General features: G+C 45.8%; 1 protein-coding gene across 4 annotated transcripts in view; it reads left to right on the forward strand.

The window, feature by feature from the left end:
- Galnt14 (polypeptide N-acetylgalactosaminyltransferase 14) overlaps nt 1-23,418 on the forward strand; it is a 216,156-nt gene that overhangs the window by 105,893 nt on the left and 86,845 nt on the right. The window contains exon 2 of one of the 4 annotated variants that reach the window (XM_063261862.1): nt 3,031-3,121. The exons of the other annotated variants lie outside the window; for them this stretch is intronic. Within the exon in view, the coding sequence (XP_063117932.1) occupies nt 3,113-3,121 (9 nt within the window). The 5' untranslated portion in view covers nt 3,031-3,112. The remainder of the gene's footprint in view (nt 1-3,030; nt 3,122-23,418) is intronic. 4 annotated transcript variants of the gene reach the window in all.

A 23,418-nucleotide genomic window follows, 5' to 3' on the forward strand; every position in this document is an offset into this window, starting at 1 on the left:
AAGAAGTATCTTCCTGAAAGGGTTTGGCATTCTGCTGGAGCCCCCAGCCTGCCCTGCCATTCTATCTGTGAAGATGAGCTCCCTGTGATGCCTAGTGTCTCCTGTCACCTCCACAAGGCTATGGCAACCCAATTATTTGCTCAAACACTAGTCAACTGTGAAGATGTTTCTTAATATATGTTTAATGTTTAAATTGGTAGACTCTGAGTAAAGATTAACATTTCAATCGGGAGACTTTTGAGTAAAGATTAACCTGTAAGTCAGTGGCCTTTGCACTCTGAAAGGAGGGTAGAGCTCATCTGGTCAGTTGGTGGGCTAGAGAGCAAAGAGCAAGGTTACCCGAACAAGGTGTTCTCTTCCAGATTATACCCCAGAAACCCTGTCCAAGTTATCAGTCTTCGGACCCAAATCCAGATATTAGCTCACACTTGTCACCTGCCCAGATTTGGAATTCATGTCCTCTCATTCTCCTTAGAATAGTTCCAGACGTTTATCTCTTCCGGTACATACACATGCACACATGCACACCCCGCATGCACACGCGCGCACACACACACACACACACACACACACACACACACACACACACACACACACACACATACACACGGCTTATTGGCCGTGTTTCTCAGAAGAACTCTGGCTGACATACTCACTAGTCCATTTTTACCTTTTTACCAGTTTCCTACCATCTTTGGCTCACCCAAGTCAAGAGTTCTCCAGATGACAAGGGTGCTGGTATCTTCTACGTCCCTCTACTCTGTCCAAGTGGCTAAAAATTCTGAATGCTTTATTTTCTCCCTCATAGGCAGTCCTGCATTGCCATTCTCTGGTCATCCCAGTTAATCTCATTCTGGGCAAGCACAATGTCAGTGGCCTTGGCTGGTTCACCCTAGCTCTGTCTACAGAGCTTGTTTCATCTGTCTCTTTCACATTCTACAATGTTAGTGGTGAACAAGCAGAATGAGATAAGGACACAGGCTCCGGAGTCACGTCTCCTATAATGGGCTCTGGGCTGATCAACCTCCTAGCATTGGTAAAGGTTGTGTGTCACTCATTTCTGAACTACAAATAATAGTAATACTGACATATAAGTTCAGGCAAAGATTAGATGAGATGATTTATGCCAAGGATGGAACCTTTATAAATTCAGTTGGGACCGTTTTCATTATTCTTACCATGCAATTTTTTTTAAAAGTTTGACCAAGTTGATAAGGTGATTAGCTTATTGCACTCAGCAGTCAGTGGTAGAATGGAGCCATGTGTCATGCGTGATGCCTGGGGCTTCTTATATTTGGTCCCACTCACCTGCAATTACTGTTCAATGGAGTATCTTCGGTGACTATGAGGTCCCTCTCAGAAATTTTCAGTTGTTCCATATTACTTCTTTAAGTAAAAGCCATACTTTGGGGTTACCATTTCTTCTGTGCTTAGGGCCCCCAAAGATCCTTCTTTAATCCTACTTGCCTAGAAAACTCTGTCTACCTTAAGTAGATACTACTCCTGGTTCTTGGAGACTTGTAAACACCTACACACCTGTACATAGTGGGACGACAAGGATTTGTACAAATGTTACATATCATCAAGATGCTTGGTATAGAGTGATATTCAGATTTAGAGAGAATGGGTAGAGTGCTGGTTAACACTGACTGACTTTGACTAGGTGTACTGGCATGTACCTTTAAGGCCAGCATTGGGAAGACAAAGCTAATCAGATCTCTGTGAGTTCAAGGCCAGCATTGTCAACATAATAAGTTTCAGGCCATCCTGAATTATATACTGAGACCCTGTCTCAAACAGCAAACAAACTGGCCAACAGACCTGATTCCTAACTGAGAATAGAGGGGGAATGCTAGGTTTAGGGAACGGGCCAAGATCCACTGTACTGGATCCAAGAGCAGCTCAATACCAATTCAGACACTGAGGTAGAAAAGGGGGTGGTAGATTCTATCATCTTCTGCTGAGAGGACCCTGAGGTCTGAGGTCTCTGGGGCCACCTTGTAGGGTGTGACAGCATCATCACTATTAACCAGGAAGGCATCCTTTGATTTGTCTACCAGAGCAAGGCGTTAAGAGCAGCTCTTTGTTCTTCTCCCTTTTCTGACCCACATACATTATCTGCACGGAGAAAATTCACAAAATACATTCAACAACTCTGAAAACATTCCAACCCATGCAAACCAGAAGGGTAGGATGTACTGACATGTTCCAGAGCCACAGGGAATAGGGATTATCTAGTTCTTTTCTGATGCATTTTTCTTCAGGGCCTTCACTGCATAGACAGCTTGTCTCACTTTATTGGTTATCATAACCCTGTAAAATAGATTTATATCCATACTTTATGTATGAGGAAAAATGATAAGCAGAGAAACTTACCCAGGGCCATACAACCAGGGTGGGATGAGGAAGACATTTGATTTCAAATCTTAGAGCTTCAGTGTCTGGGTTCTGTGCTCCTTCTGATCTATCAGGGTCAGAAAACTTTATCTGTAAAAAACCAGATGAAACTAGTTTAGTTAAGTTGGCCAGATGGGCTGTAGAGTAGTTATAACCCCTAAGTTCTGCCCTAGTAATAAGAAAGCAAACATGCATGACTATGTTTCCATAAAACTTTATAAAATCAAATGGCAGACAGACAGGGAGAAGACCTAAGACCTCTTCCAAAGCTGGTTACTTTATGTTCTTTTGTGACCAGAGATACACATGTCCCTTCTGTGCCTCCACAATGACCAATCTGTGCAGTGCCTATGGGCTCTTCCAGCTCTTATATGAATCTCTTGGTTCCGGGATGAGCATCTGTACTTGCGGGCCCGTTGGCGGGTGATTAAGAGCCCTGCTATATATTTCTGACAATGGTGGCTGGCAGAAGGGCCGGCATGACTGAGATAAGCCAGTATGTGCAAGGGAAAGGGGTGGCCATGTGGGAGGTGGGTTTTATTCCTGGAGAGAAGTAATAAGCATGTAATTGGCTTTTCAGAGATGTGCACACTGCTGGAAACCTATCTCTCCCTTTCCCCATATTCTCTCCAGAGCTCCTGAGGTTGGCACACCGAAAACGAGATGAGCTAGGAGGTGCCTTCTTCATTAGCAGCTGCTGACCCATCTGTCCCGAATGAGCTCTGTAAGTCATGTGTCGTGAATGATCTTTATAAGTTCCATGATATGTAGGAACTGATTGTAGATGAGGAAAGGCCTGGGAGTAAGCTGATTCTCCCAGTATCTCTTCAACACAGTAGGCACTGAGGGGCTAGTGCTAGGCCCATCGTGAAAACTGAGAAATAGAACATCCCATGGCTCCCTTTGGTGGCAGGTGCCTTGGGTCTATGACCTCAGAGACTACTTCAAGTTTCACACAAGGTTCTGTGTTGACGCGGCCCAGCTCTACTCTGTGCTTCTCAGAGTGTACTCCAACGGTCTTCTGGAGGGCAGAGACTAGTTGAGGTCTCTCTTTTTCTTGCTTCCTTCTAAACCTCCCCCATGTCTGAGAGTGTCACCGATCACATAAAACGTTCACATGCAGCTTTTAATGGAATAGCTCCAGAACGGGATTTCATCTTAAGTTGATTTTAGGTTTAATACCATGCTTATGAACACCGTGAAGGCATAAGATTCTGGAGATGACATCTGTATCTGTGCTGAGGAAAATGATCTGCTTTGGTACGTTCTGGCATTGACATCTATCTACCTCTAACATCGGTTCCTCAGTCCCTGGCCGTTGATACCTACAGTTTACTCATAGAGTAAACAGAGTCCCTCACACCACACTCCTCTCAGATTCTGTCAAATAGTGAGGCTCATACTGAAGAGAGCCATTAGGTTGCATGGTCATGTACTCCCTTCACTAAATTCCCACAGTGACCCTGCAACCTTGGCAGCTCAGGTGTCCTTATTCTAATACAGGTCACATAAAGAGTGAGCGAACAGCTGAGGCTGGAATCCTTAGGCTCCAAATGCCATTTTCAGGAGGTTGGGGGGTAGGTTGAATAAGTATGACCCCCACCCCTATTCAAATTTAAGTTTTGCAACCAGTCCAGTGAGAGAGTAAATGATCAAAATTCTCTCATAATGGTGTGACACAACTGGGGACTTAGGTATCAGACACTAGGCTCTTTAGTCCCAGAAGGAAGACTCATGTTTGAATGCTTGACCATAGGTAAGGGCGCCATTATAAGGGGTGGCCTTGTTGAAGTAGATGTGGCCATAGTGGAGAAGTGTTGCTCTGGAAGTGGGCTTTGAGGTCTCATAGGCTCAAGCCACACCCAGTGGGCCAGTCGCTTCTGCTGCCTGTGGATCAAGATGTAGACCTCTCAGCTCCTTGTCCAGCACCATGTCTGCCTGCACACTGCCATGCTTCCCACCATGATGATCATGGAAACTACAAGCCAGCCCCAAATAAATGACCTCCTTTATATGGGTTGCCATGATCCTGATGTCTCCTTACAGCAATAAAACCCAAACTAAGCCAAGGCTCTAAGCTAGATGTCTGCCTGTTGGCTTGAATCAAAAAGTCTTGGCTGTCCATCATAAGTGATAATCTGTTGGCCACTCTGGACCCCTTGAATACAAGACTTGATTGTGGGGTTGTTGGGTGGATCCAAATCCTGTTGGATAGTCTAGGCCATGCAGGGTACATATTGTTTCTCAGTGAGTTCTCAACCATTCACTAGAAAAATGGGTGGCTGGGTGTGGTGGTATGTGTCTCTAATCCTGGTACTCTAGCAGCTGACTCAGGAGATTTTAAATTTTGTAACCAGTCTGGTGAGAGAGTGAATGATGGAGGCTCTCTCATAGTGGTGTGACACAGCTGGAGACCTAGGTGTCAGATCCTAGGCTCTTCAGTCCCCAAAGGAAGGCCTATCTACAAATGAAAATGAAAGTGAGCCCTGCTTGAAATAAATTCACAGTACGTGACCTTCTCTGAAAGGCAGAACGTGGGCACTGAGGGAGCACTGTCAGGCTCAACACTCAGCCAGAGTTAGATTCTCATTTAAGGCCATGCCATTTCATGCTGGGTAGAGTTTCAGCTGAAGAGCTGCATGGAGGCCCCACTGCCTCTCTGAGGAGATTTCTACCCCCAGGCTTCTGTCACCATCTGTGAGCCATGAGGCACGTGGGATGTTGGTTTAGGATGCTTGCTTTTGAAGCCTGACTGCCTTGTACCAGCTTATGGCCTGGGGATATACTTAATCTTCTTTACCTTGCCAAATTATTCTCATATATAAGGGTTATATTAGATGATACCCAAATACAGCAGTAAGCACAGAACCAGAGCATGCTGGACTGACACTTTACCAGTTTCAATCACTATCATTGAGGGGGACTGGTGTCTCTTGCTTATCCTCACGCTGTATGACCAGTCACTGAACAACCCTGTGAAGGGCTGGGTTGGACAGGAGCTCACAAGGGTCTATCTGCCAAGCCCAAGACCACAGTGAGAGCTGAGCAAAGGTGGTGAATGAATTAGCCGCACTTCCTTCACGTCACCATGACGGTAATCCAGTTCTTCCATGCTCCGGAGCCCGTACTAATTTCCAAAGTCACTTCTGTCCATCCATCTTCAAAGCTCCCTCATTCTAAATGTCACTTTCCAAGTACTTTAAAAGAAGGTGGGCCGCTCTCTGGGCTCCTCAGTTGGAAGTTGCTAATACACAGTTGCATATCTTCCTGGCCCTTCAAAGTTAGCTCTTCCTGTACCCAGACGTCTGGTCCACACTCTGGCCCTTGCTTCCCAAGGCTTTCTTATTTTCATACTCCTTTTTTTTCATGGAAATTACCTCTCCCTGGAAAGTGCTGAATGGCTGGCCTTGGCCTCCATCGGGAAATGAATGCAGTGCCACCCCAAGACCCAGGGCCTGTGCTGAGGGTAATTTCACCCTTGTCGCTATAACTACAGATGCCCTTATTATTCACACGGAAGTCTCACCCTTGTTTAACAACATATTAAACCATTAGTCTCCATGCCAGTGGGTTCAGCTAGTTCACAATGGTAAAAGCTGATCATTAAACCCCCCTTTCCTTGCTTAATCGCTTTTAAATTGGTTGCCTTTTAATTCCATCAAGTGCCCTCTTTCTCAGGCAATCTACTGTGCCCTGCACAGTGTGATCACGTCCCCCCACCCTCGGGTGAGAGGAACTGGGCCTCTAGGGTCCTCTCCTTGCAGAGTAGAGAAAAGGGAAAGTTTTATTCTCTTCCTGCTCCTCACCTTATGTTTAGTCCCCGAAGAACAGACTTCTGATTCAGAATTCTTTACTTCGACAGCCTGAGAATCAGAAGAGTCCTCTGCCGGTTTAAAAAAAAAAAATCTGTGTTTTTCTTCAGTAGGAAGCATAACATAAATATTTGCAAAATGGATACTAAGGTGTGTGTATTATGAACAGCAAATTCAAATGGCTTTAAGGCTATAAAAGAATTGCCCCTTAGGTATAGTCTTCCCCCTCCCCCGTGTGTGTGTGTGTGTGTGTGTGTGTGTGTGTGTGTGTGTGTGTGTAAAGCCAGGTGACAGGTGGATACTAGGTGACAGGAGATATAGGGAGATATAGTAGCTTGTAGTGGACCAGATACAGTTCATATCTATTATGATGGTTAATCTTGACTTGATTGAGAATTAAGTAGAAGACAAACTTTTGGGGGTGACTAGGAGGGCAGAGAAGATTCTCTCTGTGGGTGGCATGACCTCCCGAAGTGGGGGCTGGGACTTGTTAACAGGGAGAAAATGATTAGAATGCCTGCATTCATCTTGCTTTGTCTCTCATCTTCAGACTCTCCCTCATAGGGCTACTCTAACCACAGTGCCTTCCCTGCTACCGTGGGCTGTGCCCTCAAACCACGCACCCAAATAAACTCTTCCTTCCCTACGTGGCTTCTGTAATATAAATTTTATCGCAGCAATAGCAAGTAAAGATAAAATGCACTTGCTAATCATGGGGGTGGAGAGGGTTTAGAGGCTTAGAAACATTAGTGAGAGTGTGTGGACAGAGTTGATGTGTAGAAAGACAGGGGTATTAACAGGGAGAGAATAGCTCAAGACACTCCCAAAGCAAGCCCTGGGGCTTGGGCTCACCTATCCACAGTCCTTATGTGTGTTACCTGCAGAGTTATTCCGAGACTTTACTAAGTAATGGGTCTTAGATTCCTAACACAGTCTGGTCCAGGGTTGTCAAAGATCTACCACCTCGTGAGTGGTTGACTGCATGTCAATCACTGCTCCTGTAGGTGTTAAGTGAGTTTCCATAGAAGGGAAGCCTCATGGGAGTTACTTTGAGCCTTGTCTGGAGGAAGGCAATGAAGAAAGCGAGATGAGGCAGAAGATCCTACAGAAAGATGAAGACGTGCCTGGAGATAGGTTTTGGCTTAGTCTTGAGAGCAGCTTTAGAATAGATTGCCCAGATGTTGATGCAGTTCACTCCTGGCGTTGACTCCCAAAGTGACTTACAGGATGGTCAGTCTTTACAGAAGGAACAACTGTGAAGATCTGCCAATTCACACTCTTGGTAGCTGAGGGATAGGCATGTAGGTTCAATGGATAGGATCTGAGTGGAGCCAAAACGCAGGCATCTACTGTGGTATACTTCCGGGTATCCAGAAGAGTCTGTTCGTTTTACATCCAGCTTCCATACCCCTGGGATGCTAGTTTTCCAATATCTGAGCAATATTGGAAGATGAGACATGAAGATTGTGCCCTCTTAGGTTGGGGTTGAAATTCTATCTCCTACCCCCTTGTTAGTATCTCTAGGAGTATGGCCTGTAGGGAAGTAACTGGAGAGATGGCTCAGCTGTTACAGGTTAGGCCAACGATCAATCAGGAAGTAATTCAGATCAACATAATCCAATAAGGACTGACATCCCTACAAAGAAGGAGATCAGGATCCACAAAGAAAAGTGTTAGAGGTGCTAACACAGAGCAAAGTCCACAGGAGAACACAGGGAAAGACAGGACATCTGCAGGCAAGGAAAGAGGCCTAGGGAGGAATCATCATTGCCAACATTTAGATCATGGACTTTCAGCTTGAAGAGTATGAGGAGTAAATCTTGAGTGTGCTAACTTTTACATCTGCAGGGTTCCATGAAGGCAGACCTGGCGTGCTAATAAAGGATGGTTGTAGAACAAACCACCAACCCTGCTCTGTAGTTGTTCCTGAAGCAGAAACGGACTCACACCACCTCCATCCTCCATCTACTATGTCTATCCACCCTTCCGCCTGCATGGAGGTTTCGTCTAGGAGGCTTGTCTGGTGGGGTGATCCCTGAAGCCCTAGTTGCCACTTTCAGGATCCCATGTTGAACTCGATTATTATACCTCCTTGCCTCTTCCAATCTGTTAGCCATTCTCCATCTTTCCTTGTCTTCAGTGACCCTGATGCTCAAGTCTACATTGTCTCTGTAGAATGTGTCTGAGATGGATTTTTCTGATATTTACTCTTGACCCAACTGTAGTTACGTAATTTTGTAAAACATATTAGATGTGAACTTAACCCTTCTTAGTACATCATTTTGGGGTGTCACACCCATGTGTCTTACTGCTGGTGATACTAACGTTCCTCTCTTGGCAATGTATCCCCCATATCGCCTATTATCACATATAGTTTTCCTCTTTTTATGATTAATGACCACGCACATATCCTGATTCTCCTTCAGTATCAGCCTACTGATGTTAGGTTGGACCCTTCCCACCTGCTTTTTATAAAGTGGAGTTGTTTTCTCTCTGGAGCTCTCCTGCCAGGCATGCATTTGGGGGTTCTCTGCACAGATTAAAGGCCACTGACGCTCAGCTTTCCATGGAAGACAGTAAGCTGGTATTTCTTTAAGGAGAATTCTGACACCCATAGTGGAGCTTTAGCCCTATTGCTACCTCCTTTTCTCCTGCTCTCATCTACTAATTTGCAATTCAGTCTTCTGTTTCCTCCCTGCCCTCTCCCTTTCCTCTCCTGTCTTTATTGAATTAATCTTGGCAGCAAGACTTGTTGTGGGGACACAGCTGACTCAGAACTCTGTATCCTATGTGAGGGAGGCTCAGAGGCACTGGAAACAGCTTCGCTTTATTACTCTCTTGCTTCTCTGAGAAGGGAGCAGTCATGGAGAGCTTAACTGACTCACTCAAGGTCAGAACTCTGGGAGATGGGACTGGGTTGATACCTCAACTTCTCGACCATGTGTGCTACATTTCTGCAAGCCCCATCCCTCCCGCTGGTCATGCAGAGATTATACCTGGACCTTTAGGGAGAGAGGCCTACTGTGAAGAAGCCAATGGGGACAGGAGCTTACTATCTGCCTGGTTTGAAGTGGACGGCCCAATGGCTTCCCATGAGGAAAACTTCTTGCTGTAACTTGAAATACTGGGACAGGGAGCAGGAATTTCAGTGAGCCCAGAGATGCTTACTAGCTGTCCCGGCCAGTGGTCAGACTCTGTGTGTGTGTCTGTGTGTTTGTGTGTTTGTGTGTGTGTATGTGTGTGTATGTGTGTGTGCGTGTATCTGTGTGGTGTATGTGTAGTGTGTGTGTTTGTATGGTGTATGTATATGTGTGTGTATGATGTGTATGTGTGTTTGTATATGTGCATGTGGGGTGTGTGTGTGTGTGTGTGTGTGTGTGTGTGTGTGTAAAATGGATGCTCATTTTCATTCTCATCTTCATCCTTCATAACCTTCATCTTCTAGTGGATGGGCACTGTGGGCAGATCTACTTTTAACATATAGCATTTGCCTTTAGTCCTTAGGTATCAGATTTCTTATTCTTCCCACTTTACAGCTGAGGTCACTATGGCTCAGGAGACTACGCAGCTTACTCCAAATCACATAGATAAGGGTAAATGTAGAGCCCATGTGCCCGAGGCCAGGCCTTGAAAACACTTGGGGTTTTAGGTTTTCATTATTTGTCAACAGCTTTTTGTAGATTTTTGCAAAGACGTTTAAAGCCACTTATTTGCAGAATCATTAATTTTAGATCGCCAGAACAGAGAACATTTCCATAGCACTTCCTGATGCTTCCCATGGATTTTACTGTGTGTCTCACAATGAAATATAGATTTTCTGTTTTGTTTGTTTTATAGTTCATTCTTGGGTTTTTCACAATGAATCATCTGTTCATTGGCTAGATGTTGTTATGTATTTATAGCCTTGTCCAACTTGTAGTCTATGGGCTACCTACATCTCAGGTTAGGCAGGAGGGCATTGCAATTGTAGATGACAGCTTCCTGGTCACAGCTTCAAAGAAGTTGGACACCCTTGATTCTTCCAAGTAATCCCATAGGGGTTGCTCTAGAATGTATCGTGAATGTTCCCCAAAGGCTCGTGTATTCAGGAGTTTATCCCTAGCCCCTGGAACTATTGAGGTGTCATGGAAACCTTTAAGAGGTGGAACCTAGTGGGAGGTTATGGGAAGTGCATCCTTGAAGGAAATATGAAGGTTATTCTCTCTCTCTCTCTCTCTCTCTCTCTCTCTCTCTCTCTCTCTCTTTCATATGCTCTCCATCTTCTCCTACTACCTCATAAAAAGCTTCAAAGCAACAGACCCGTGTACCATAGACTTAAATCTCTGAAATCAGGAGCCCTGGAGCCCAAATAAACCTTTTCCTCTCTGTAAGTTCCTTCTCTTGGGTCTTTCATTGCAGTTGTGGAAAGCTGATCTAATGTAGGTCTTAGGTTGTGGTATTGCCAGTCTGTCTCTAGGCTCAAGTATCAGCCCTTCAAGTCCAAATGCTCTGAGTCCTAGCTAGAGTCTGCTTTGTGGATATTATCTCATTATTTTCTGAAAAGTGATGGTACTGGGGGTGGGAGCTGGGATGGAAGCCAGCTGGACAGTCGCCCTTTGCGACTTGTTAGTTCTGCCTGGATGCTTGGTGGTTTCTTTCTTGAATTTCCAGGTTCGGTGCCCCAGCCTGGCAATGTCTTCATATCAATTGTTTTTTTTTTTAAGCAATTTTTATGGAACTTGTCTTGTTCTACTAATAGGCAGATACTGTTCGTTATACATTTTAGGGAGTCTCAATCAAAAACAGAATACTATTTTGTGTGCTCCCTCTTGTCTCCTTTCTGGGGTCATAATTTTCCCAATGTCAGACCACCTCAGGTCTCCTCTTAAGGCATTCTCCCCACTGTTCACTTTTGTGATTCCAGCCTTTCTTGTCTGCAGTTGCACCGGCTCTCCCAAGGTTCTGCTGCATGTAGGTGGCAAATCAAGCACTAGAACCCTCTAGTTGGTATCAGTAATGAGATTCCCTGCCATGCCTGCTCTGTTTCTTGGCGTTTCTGCATTTATTGGTCCCTTGCAAGGGTTCCGCAGTGCTCCATCTTTAATAAAAGTTCTCTATTTCACTGCTTTACTTTATCATCTAATCTTTCAGCTCTTATTTTATTAAATCCACACTAAATAATTCCATAACATGCCTACTTGGGTCATTTCCTTCTGTTCCAGATTGGAGTTTTCATTCTGTGGGTGGTGATGTTTTTGATTTTATGCCCGATGTGTTTCATTCTCGTGTTCATTTGTTTCTCTCTGGAGCCTTACCTGCCTCCCCTCCAGCCTCCTGGCAGTTTCATCGTGGCTGATTTGCCCTGATTTAGGGGGAATGTATTCTCGATCTCTTTCCTGCCATATCTGTACTGATTCATTTCCTCCTCGCGGCAGAATGGGTGAACTGGCTGTTCTTTGTTCGTCTACTTTCTTTGGCCAGTGTGAGGCCCGGGTTGGGATAAGGGCAGGACTGGGGAGGGAGCACATGGATACTTTTCATGAGGATACTCAGCCTCTCTACCAAGTGTCTAGTCTTCTGAGAAGAATCTTAGAATCCTGCTGCTAAAACGTATGTGTTCAACGACCAATCAATAGGCAGTCACATTAAGTGTTGTGACATATGGCGGTTCAGGGAGCAGATTTGCCCAGCTTACTCTGGGTCAGAATAGAGGAAGTTCCATGTAGGTATGCGAATGTATGGGTGATGGAATTAGGCTGGCTGTACCTTCAAGAAGTCATCCCAACAGCAATGTGAAAAATGAGATACAGGTCTAGGATCCGCAACAAATATACACGCCAGTCTGCTCTACACAGAGAAGAAAATCAGTCTGTCTCGGGAAACTGAGGCACTTAGGGGTATAAAGGTTGGTGAATAAGCAGGTATCCCCATCCTTCTTTACTTTGCCCAAGCTTCAGCACCATCAGCTTCTAAGGTAACAGCTCCACCTTTCCCTCCTCTCCAGTAGCTTTCTAGAGGCCCAGATGGTACGTCTGGGCAGTTGTACCTTAAAGTTGCTGAGAGGGGGTGTGGTTTTAGTTTTTGTTCCTGGAAACCTTGGCCAAGACCCTGTGTACAGCAGGTCTCATTAATGGGCTCAGCCTGTGATGGGAAAAGGCTGGGAGAGCTGCAGAACTGGCTTAGCTTCCATAAGGGGCAGTTGGGAAGAAGAAAGTCATTGATTTCTTGACTGCCAGGTTGGTCTCCCCATATGAGCACCTTCTGGAACTCCTCACTATCTCATCACCAAACTCACCTTGTGCCCCATGGATACACAGTGTATCTTTACTGCAAACAAGGGAAGTTCCAACTGTTTTTTATTGAGTGCTTAGAGTACACAGTGCTCAGGCCTTGCCTTTTATTAATCTGCTAGGTCTATAAGTCAGTACCACAGTGCTGTGGAATAGGTAGCTAAGACTTCCTTAGATGAGGAAAAGAATTTGTCATTTGCTTGGAGTCAGGGACCCTAAGTGGGAGAAATGCAGACAAGCTGCATATTCAGCTTCCTTTCCTTCCCTTCCCTTCCCTTCATCCCTACCCCTGCCTCCCTATCCCATAGCTCCATTATGAGCCCCAGTCTTGATTTGGTCCATCTGGAAACCTTGGCCAAGACATCTCTCCTCTGTGAATCTCTCTCTGCTAGACCACTGCTTGCTGATCTTCTCTGCCTAGATACAGGAGCATTTTCTCCTCCTGATACAGGACCATCCTCCTCCTGGATACAGGACCATCCTAAGTTCTTTCTTGGAAAGTTGTCCTGGTCTCAGTTCTACCACTTTCTTATTAGGTACCCTCAGGATCTTACAGTCCTCTTCCCCAATTTCTTGTGCATGTCATGGGAGTGACACCCAAATCCTAGGGCTTTTTTGGGGAAACTATCCAGGAGGGTCACTTATGCAACACACACTGGAGAACCTTCAATACCCCAGGGTGATGCCTATGATAACAGAGGTAAATGAGATGCTGTTGCTCTGAAGAATACTGCAGCATTGTCAAAGGAGGCAGGCATGATGCTCTTCATTCGACTGAATTCCTGGTATGGACTGTTGTGATTGCTAGTCTTGGTTGTCAGTGTGACACACGTGGGGAGAAAGAACCTCAACTGGAAAATTGCCACGATCAGATCCTGTGGGCCTGTCTATGGAGTGTTTTCTTGATCGCTAATAGATGACGTAGGGCCCAGACCATTCTGGGAATTACCATTCTTAGGCAGATGGGTCTGGGTTGTAGAAGAATGGTGGTTGAATTTGAACCTGGGAGTAAGCTAGTCAGTGGCATTCCTTCATAGTTTCTGCTTCAAAACTTAAGGTCCTCACTTAAGGTCCGCCCTTGACCGCCCTTGATGAAGATCTATAACCTGAAAATGAACTAAACCCTTTCCTCTCCAGTTGCCTTTGGTCATGGTTTTGTTTAACAACAAAGAGGCAAACACAGACAACTGTGATTGTTGTTTTTTATGAAGGATGCAGGCGAATTTCTAGGAAAGTATAGGAGGGCCTTGATTCAGCCTTTAAGACGCATGGAGGCCATCTAAAGATAGAATGCTTCATTTCAAAATCCGATTATTGAGGAGTTTGTCAGATAGAGAATGGTCCAGATAGAGTTCTAGGCAGGTGTAGAAGATGGAGAGTGGAGAACTGGTCTTGTTTTTACAAACAGAGGTTAAGGCTGAAGCATGGGGAGACATGGAGCAAATGAGGCTGGGTGTTCATAGGCACAGAGTAGGCATGGTCTTGGGGCCCAAGAAAGGGGGAGAAGCTGTCTTTCTGGGTATTCTGGGAGCCACACTGAGAGTACAGTGCTTAAATCAGAATGGATATGGTGGGCCTAGATTCATTTTTGAGAAGACATATTTGGAAAATGAACTGAAGACCCAGAGTGGAAGGATAGAGTCAATTGGGCCTTATTGTAGCACCAATGGTTGGGTTTGTGGCAGAGACATAGGGGAGGGGGCTAGGTGGAAGGAAAGAGCCATACGTTATGGAAGTTACGGAAGGCACAGTTAAGAAAGAAACCAAGAAAAGAACCAGCAAAGGAGGTAGGTGAAAGAGAGGCCAGAGTCGGGAGAGGAGCCAAAAGAGGGGTCCTGGAGCTGGGATCCAGGAACATTGAAAGACAGCTTTATCTGGTGAGTGAATGGTGCTCAGAGACAGGGAAGATGGGTGACCCTAATTGTGTAACTCAGTGCTGGGCACCAGTAAGTGCTCAATTAATGTCTCCTTTTTATTAATATGACCCTTCATCTTTAACTTTTCAATATCCACAGGTCTTTTCCTTCCTTCAAAGTATATTAGAAACTTAAAAAAGTGTAAAAGTACATGTGTAAAGAAAATGAATGAATGAGTGAATGTCCAGGGAAACCTTTATTGGTGAGCCCCAAGGTAAGGTGTCTGCAACCAGGATCGTTAGCTTTGGCCCAGAGCTAAGCCGTATGAAAGCTCTCTGAGAGCCAATGGCTCTTGTTTAGCAGAGGGCCCTTGGGGAACCAATTTTTAAGCTTTTCATGCATCCTCGTCTGAGAATTACTGAATGGGTACCCCAGACAACCTTGTGGTAGGAGCCGCCTTACCCAGCAGATCTCTGGAGTCCCTGTTGCCCTCCCTCCCCGAGTGGTGTCAACTGCACTGTAATCACACAATTAGGATGCCATTAAAATGTCACATTTGAAGAAATCCATATAAACAGAGCATTAACAAGCGACTGAAAATTGTAGTCTTTACCACTAATGACCTACTTTCCGTACACGCCACGCCCTCCCGCCACCTCCACTCCCCAACCTTGATTTCAGAGGCAGTGAGAAAATGCAACTATCGTTTCTGCCTGGAAAGCCTTAATGTTTAATGTGCTGGGAGAGGCTCTTGGACTGAGCCAGAGACTGTCAGGCTGTGGGTTGGGGGTGGGGAGCGTGGGTAGTATGGAGTGGCTCTTGAAAGGAGACCAGCTTCAAGCAGAACACCCACACTCCAGCAGACCTGAGGGTCTGAGAGGAATCGAAGAGAAAGACTGTAGAGAGTCCCGCCTAGCAATACTGAGAAATTTAAGGGTGGGGTTCACCTTATTGGCTTCAGTTTCCTTCCCTCTCGAAGAAGAGACGTAATCTGAGGCACAGAAGTCTCTCTTTCGGAAGAAGGAATAACAGGAAGGATATGTCTGTCCTATTGAGTGGATGTGAGCCACAGAGCTCTGGCTTACTATTGCTGTGAGTCCAAGGTGAGGACATGGGTGGATGGAAACTCAGGGGTCACCTCACCTCCCTGAATATAGCTAAGCAGGACTGTTTGTGTGCTAGTTTCTTTGTCTCCGGAATCTAGTTTTAATTGGCTAAGGGCATGGATTGCTTAAAGGAATCTTATAGTGAGTTTGTTTATAAGGCAAGCAAAGCCAGAACTGCCCCTGGCGAATTTATTACTCTTTCCCCAATGCATCTGAATAGCAAACCTGCACTCCATACTGTACCAGGGAGTGTGTCTCATTCCACTCATTCTAGGAAACACACAGAGAGAGAGAGAGAGAGAGAGAGAGAGAGAGAGAGAGAGAGAGAGAGAGAGAGAGAGAGTGTCTGAGACTGTGCAGAAAAAGTATTGAATTAATTTACTGGGGGAGGGAGGGAGGGTCATTTTAAATGTCCCTTTAGCCTGTGACATCCCTACCACAGGTTGGGATGGCATTGCAGAAGGGGTTTGGACAAGGATAGATGGTGACAGCCATGTCATTTGGGGAGAAACTATTGGTGTTTCCCAAGGTGAGAGAAATGCCCCTGAGAACACTGTTTATATTAGAAGTGTGTAATAAATCCTCTGTTGACAGTTCATATGAGGCGACCCGGAAGGGGTTTGACTGTACTGGGGAGATGTCCAGTGTTTGGGACAGGCTTACGAGGATGTCCCTGAGTTTATCAGCTTACTGCCACTCTCACCCACAGCACTCCATTTCCGCTAACCTGAGACAGGCATCCCACCCCCACCCAGCCTCAGCAAGCATGCTGTCTGGGAACTGTGGGTCTGCTTTTGACATAAAAGAGCCCCTTCTATGAAAAGGCAGCCAGCAGCCCTCCTGGAGTCCTGAGAGATAAAGTCATTTCAAAGTCATTCCCTGCAGCCCACACCTCTGCGTTCAGGGGCTGACCTAGTTTTGAGGGAGCCAGGGGCCATCTGGATGTCACCTTATTTACAGAGCTGAAAGAAAATGCACTAGGCTCTAAGCCCTTGCTGCACATGGTATCTAGGGAGATCTAGCCTCCACTTCAGAGGCACAGAGAGAGGAAACCTATTCTGCTTAGCTGAGAGCTGGAGGCTTTCTGCTAATGTCACCTTTGGGGAGTGAGTGGCAGGGCTTAGGGAACACTTAAGTCTGAAACTCTCCTTTGAGCTATGTTTCAGGGGAGGAGGGATCTTGGCTAGGATAGTCTTGGCTGAACCAAGTGCAGAACTGAGCTTCTACACAGAGCCTCCTCCCTCTCCCTTCTTTGCTATACTATTCCTACTCAGGTGCTACCCAGGGAATTCCACCTGCCTTAACAGGTGACCATGGCCTTGACAGATCCTGGAGAAGGGTGAGTATGGAGTCTACATACCTGTGGCTAGACCCAGTGACCAGACTTGCTTGAGATGTGGCCTCAGCCAAATGACTTTAACTCCAGAACACTCAGGTGCAGCTTGATTAACTAGTAACCCCCAGGCTCATTCTGAGTATTTGAAGGAGTGACATGTACAGATTCCCTGGTTTCTGCCATCATCCTGTGAGTGACTCAGTCCAGTATAGACTTTGTCACCTTTGTAACCCAGTCCATTTGCTTGGCTTCCCACAACTTCTCATCTGGATTTCTCCCATTAGAGAAATCTTGCTGGCTATGGTGGTGAAGGCCTGTAATCCCAGGTATTGAGACTGAGGCAGAAGAGGGCAAGATTGAAGGCTAGCCCGGGCTACAGAGTAAGTGCAGAACCAGCCCAAGCAACTTAGTAAGACTCTGACTCTAAAGAATAATACACATACCTGTACATACATACCTGTAAATATAGCCATGTATGTGCTTAACATACACTAAAATAAAATAACAAAATAAAGTGAGGGTTGAGGATTTAGCTCTGTGGTAGAACTTTGGTTTAACATGTGTGATATTTAGGATTTAATTCTTAGTAAAACACACTTACATGTGTGTACACACACACACACACACACACACACACACACACACCACCCATACAATAACTTGGAAATTTGAGAAGCCCCAAACCTCATCAAGCACATTGATAACAGTGTCAAAGCTGCAGGCCTGTGCAGGGTAGCAAAGTCCAGGAGGTACCAACAAGACCCTATGGGGTTGACAAGTCCACAAGAAGAAAGGGAGCGAGAATTTGAGAGCTAGCCTTGAGTCCAGGTCTCTTGACCTTCAACAAATGCAGAGTCCCAGGCACGCCCAGCTGATTGCTCTCGTACTTCTCTCTCCTCAGAGTCATCCATCACAACTCCACCTTTTTCTTTTAATACACTATGTATATAAAAAGACTTAGCGAAAGTTCTATCTGCAGCCTTCTGAGCAGATAATAACCTCATATATTAGTTTCTTAAAATAGTTTCTTGTCTTATCATTTGCATGGCACTGTGTTCCAACCCAGGTTTGGGAATAAAGATTGGAACCCCAGGAGGGACTCACATTAATAATGACCACTCCCCCACAGCTGGACAGTGAGGCAAGATATCCAGTCACGTGTAGATGCTGTCAGAGACCTCTGTTTCTGGCACAGGGACGGAAGAAGCAGCTACACATAAATTGGCAGAAAGGCAATTGCACTTTTCTCCCCATTAGCATTCAGTCTCCAGGAGAAACAATCGTAACTGCGGCCATGTTGACAGCAGTACTACGTTACATATGCATTATGTCCTAGCAAGCGACTCTTCATATCTTATCTCACGTTTGGGATCTGATTTGGTCCTGTAAAGCAGGGTTGGGGGAAGATTGGTTTTGCCCTTGGGATGTGGGGAGAAAGTAGTTACACAGAGATGAAGGAGAAGCATTTTCAGGATAGCCTTGGCCTACAGGATAGGGTGCTGATCAAAGGCAAACTCCGTCTCTGGACTGTGTGTCCCCACCCCATTTGCCATCTCATCCTCCCCTGACATTCACACTCTGGCCCAAGTCATTTCCTGTCCAGAAAAAAAGAATGAGTTAGAATGAACAAGAGGGCACAGTTCTTACTTTGCACTTTTCCTATTGTTTTTGGCTTTCCTGACCTTTCCCTTTCATTCCATTAGTGTCAGCCTCGGTGCATGTTTCCTTTTGCCCAAGGGGAGGTTTGAAGCCACATAACTAGGCAGGTGTGTGGTAACGACAAGACCCAGCCCCCTTAGTCATTCACATTTCTGCTCCCGGTGACCCTAGTTCTGCTCGTTTGTGACTTCTACCAGATACTCTGGTTGACCAGGGCCCCCTTGAAAATTGCTTGGCTCCACGAGCTATTTCTTGCAGCTGAAGGGCTTTCTGACGATGCCTTAAGATATCTGCTGGATCTCTGCAGCAAGCGAAGGAGGGGAGAGAAGCCTGGCTTTCAAAGGGAGAGAGCTCTTTCCTCACCGAGGGACTCAAATTCTCATTTCACTTTTTTTTTCTTATAAATCCTTCTAGAAGCAATTTTCAAAGGGCTAGGCTTCTGACTGGGAGTCTCTGCCTCTGCTGAAGGCTACTCTGGCTTTGTTGCCTGGCCACCTCGGGAGAATCCATCTTCTTCTTCCTTCAGATTCTTCTATCCGGTAAAGGTCATCACAGCAACAGCCCTCTTCGGCCATCTCCATTCTGACTCGGTAACCTTATGCCTAGAAGGACTCAGCTGAGTCTTTCCCAATTCAGCTCCACCCAGAGAGCAACTACCCTTTCAGACCACTTCTTGCCCTTCCTCTGCATTCACTCCTGTCTTAGTCTCTCCTGGGCACTGACTTCTTCTCCCAGTAAACACTTTTCTCCAAAACCAGCCTCTGTAATGGGCAGATCAACCCGCCTGATGCAGGGTCTTCTCGAGTCTCATTGGACAACTCACTGTGTCAGACTCTGTACAGAAAGAGAAGGGATCCCAGTTGCTGGTGGATACTAGACACTGTGAGCGGAGCCAGTTCTCTGTCTGATGTCTTTCCGCATTTGGGATGCATCCCTCCTCTACATGACAATTAACTAGCAGTGCCTCCACAGGGATCTTCGGGCTGAGCTTTTGGTGATGGCCTGTATGGATCTCTGCGAGCAGGAAGCAGACCCGGCAGCATTTGCAGTCTCCTGCCTAGGCACATGCCAGAAGCCATTCCTCTTTGCTGTCATGCTGATTTTGACTTTTCTGGCAACCCCTGGCGTGCTAATTAGTAAGCAAATTAAACTCCATATAGGGGCCACATTGTGTGAATTCTCCCCTCCCCTGCCACCGCAGTTCCAGAAACAAAAACTGGGCTTCTCTCCATCCAGCTAATCATATTATATTTCACATTTGGAGGTTTTTCAGGCAATTATAATAATTACTGGAAGTTTTCTACTTCCTGGAAGCTAGAAGCTTCCCCCCAACATTGTATTCTCATGTCCACATACGTGGACAACCATGGGAGGGCAGAGTAAAGAAAGATTACTCTCGTCAGTGATTAAATAAGACCCAAATTATGTGAAGAAAAGCCAGTGTTGGAGGGAGTCTGGGCTCAGCGTATCCCAAAGACCTCAGTTAGGAACTCATAGCACCCGTGCTTTAAAGAAGGTAGCTGGTCCCAGGACAGTGAAGCTGCAAACGGTTACAGCGACTAGAGCAGGTGACACAGGAAACTAAACTCACCCCTGTCGAATTATAGCCTACCTCATTTGGTCTGAGAAATAGCCCTTTCCTCCTGTATTAGATGTCTATTCTGTCTATCAACTCTTTAAGGAGCGATGCTCCTATAATTAAAATTAACCATTAAGCCATAACACTGAAGGAGCAATTGCCTAATTCTGAGGAAAATTTAAATTTACGGCCAGCACCCGAGATAAAAATGAATCCTAAGGAGAAGGAGAGAAAACCCCATGGAAGATAAATAGAAAGCCAAGTGGGATATTGACTTGATCCTTCTCCAGTGCAGGGTAATTTGGCTTCTAAAGTGAGTTAGATCATAATAAATTAAATTTAGATTTCTGCACATCAATTAAGTAACTCCCAAGACAGAATTCCAGCAAGAAGGAGAGGTGATAATACACGGAGGAAATATGAAAATGAAGATCTGATCTAATAATCCATAAGTGATGTGCTGTCCCTTGGTAAGGGGAGAGGCCCCTCCGGCTCCTCCATTGTCAGGTCAGTGAGGCTGGCTGGCTTCTACTTGGCCGGAGCTTGTCCTAACCATTGGCATGAGCGTATTCCCAGTAGTGTTTCCCTATTGGAACCTTCCTCACATTAGGAATCACATCAGTGGTGTGGAAGGCACGAAGAAGTGTGCTGTATCTCTTCCCTTTGCTGGATGTCCTTGCAAAAGCAAGGTCACTTCCTGCTGGCCAGACAAAAACATAGGAATGAGTAAATACTTTCTTGTTTTTAGGAGGGACGGACTGACTGGCAGATGGAGGAAAGGACCAGTGAGTAGCACAGTTAGTGATATGGAAGGGACGTCAACATTGACATCCAAAGTATTAGAGGGGGACCCTATGTTCAACCTCATCCCAGCACGCATATTCGCACACACGCGCACACACACACACACACACACACACACACACACACACACACACAAACACACACAGACACGGACACACTGGTTTTTTTCTGAGAGTTTGAACTGGGGCCTCAGTTTTCTTGTCTGTAAAGTGAGAATTATAACTGGCCCGCCCACTTCCTAGGTATAATAAAATTGTTCTTTTATTACAGGGCTTTCTGTACTCTCTGAATTTCTCATTGTTCTGCGAGACACTGACTTCCACTGCTCATATCATTAAGTACTCCATGTTCTGTTCGGTCTTTGTCAGATCTACCCAGCCATTTTGTTTTGTTTGCCCTTCATTTTTGCCACTTCTTCTTTCCTGTTTTATCAACAGCTGTACCTACATTGGATCTCCAGGTGGATGGGCGTTATTTTCTGTGGGAACCCTTGGAGTACGTATCAGTGTGCTCAGAGGTTTTGCTACTTTGGCCAACAGAGCTGGTTCCTTTTTCCTCGTGTGTATGGGGTGGTCTTTCTCTTTTTTTTCAATTCCTTCTTTGGTGGAACCTTGTTGGACTTTAGTGAACCTCGTCTGAATGAGAGGTGTTTTCTCCCAGCTAGGCTGTGCATTTCTATCTCCTGGGAGTCGAGCACATAGTCCTTCATGCCCTTCTTAGGCTTGATTACATCAGAATTCTGGTTTTCCGTCTTTTGGGAGCCAAGGCTTAACTTCTCAGGGATCTTTGACCTGAGGGGACTCAAATTTCCCCTTGTTCAGCATTTAACAACTGCAGCTCTGCACACAGCAGATTCTGGCCTCACCCCTCAACGGGCAGCAAAGGCTTTCTTATAGCGCACCTGGCAAAGCACCCCAATCTGAGGTGGTAGTAGCTTGTCGGTTGGCAAGGAGGGTTCCCCGGAAGCATCTGGCCAGCTGCGGTGCTAAGATCAGCACACAGTAGATTGGAAGCAGAACCGTCCAGGGGGCAGACGTGCTGGAGAGCCAGAGGCTGTGGTCCTGAAGACAGCCTGCTTGTGAGCAAGTGGGGCTCCAGCTCCCTACAACAGACTTAGAAACACTGTCTGTTGAAAAGTGGGAGAACTTGGGCGGATCATTTACTCTCCCCGTGTCCCACTTTCCTTCTCTGAAAGCAGGCTATCTTTTCCTATTGAACTTTAACTCTGTAAGGATTTGAGATAACTCGAGGCTCTCTACTCACTATGTCCTTCTCAGGTTGTTGCAAGAGGTGCTGTGATGGTAAATTTTTACATGCAACTTACTATGCCACAGGGTCCGGGTACTCAGTCAAACACTATTCTGGATGTTTCTCCAAAGTTGGTTTTAAATGACAGGAACATTTAAATTTCGGCACTTGGAGTAAGGCTGGGTCTTCTCCAAAATGTGGCTGGGCTTCAGCCAGTCAGTTGGGGGCTTTAAGAGATGGAAGACTGACCTCTACCTCACCCAGAAAGAAGGCATTCAGCTAGCAGAGATCTGACATCAACCTTAGGTTGCAAGTCAAAAGTTCATGAGCTATTCTTAACACACGTTGGTTCCCATCCACCACTTCTCTTCCCTCTCCTAAGGGGGAGGGAGAGAGAGAGAGAGAAAGAGAGAGAGAGAGACAGAGACAGAGACAGAGACACAGAGTCAGAGAGATGGGGAGAGAGATAGAGAGATAGAGAGACAGAGACAGGGCAATACATGAAAAGAGACAGAGAGTGACACAAAGAGACAGACAGACAGACAGACAGACAGACAGACAGACAGACATAGTTGTTCTATTTTTCTAGGGATCCCTGTCCAAAACAGGAACGCATTCAAGCATCAGCAGATTAGAGCTGAAGAGATGACTCAGTAAGTTCACTACACTGGCTGCTCTTGCAGAGGACCCAGTTTAGACTCACACACAATGGCTCACAACCATCTGTAACTCCAGTTCCAGGGGATCTGATGCCGTCTTCAAACCTTAACTGGCACACATGTGACATACACACATGTATGCAGACAAAACACTCAAACACATAAAATAAACCTAAACGAAAATAAATTTTGAAAAGAAGCAGCTAGGAAACGGCATTGACGTCGTTGCTTGGGTAAGCAAAACCTTCTAATTATCTAAGGTAAGGCTTGGGTAAAGACTGCACTGAAGAACATGAAGTTGCCTGGGGATGAAGTAGAGGTGCCTAGTGGGCCAGCAATGCCTGTATGTGTCTGAATTCTGGACTGAGGAGGCTTCTAAAGGTAAATGTGAGGTGTACCTCTTACGTAACACCAGTGGGACAGGACACACACCACTATACCAGGACAGAGGAGGCAAGAGTTGCCACCAGTAAGACACAGGTGGCACCATGCCCTGCTTACCTCAAGGATGAGAACCCAGAGACAAAGACCTTTGGCAGCACTAATGGCCCTGCAGCTGTTCTGAAACGGGGTAGAAACCTTCTCCTACAGCGGCTTGCAGGTCAGGCTCCGCACTGTACTTTCTAAGGAGAGCTGGGGCTGCCTTACTTGAGAATGCTGAAGGTTGGCCAAGAAGGACAACATAGGAAAAAT

The sequence above is a fragment of the Rattus norvegicus genome, chromosome 6, assembly GCF_036323735.1.
Source record: "Rattus norvegicus strain BN/NHsdMcwi chromosome 6, GRCr8, whole genome shotgun sequence".
NCBI lineage: Eukaryota > Metazoa > Chordata > Mammalia > Rodentia > Muridae > Rattus > Rattus norvegicus.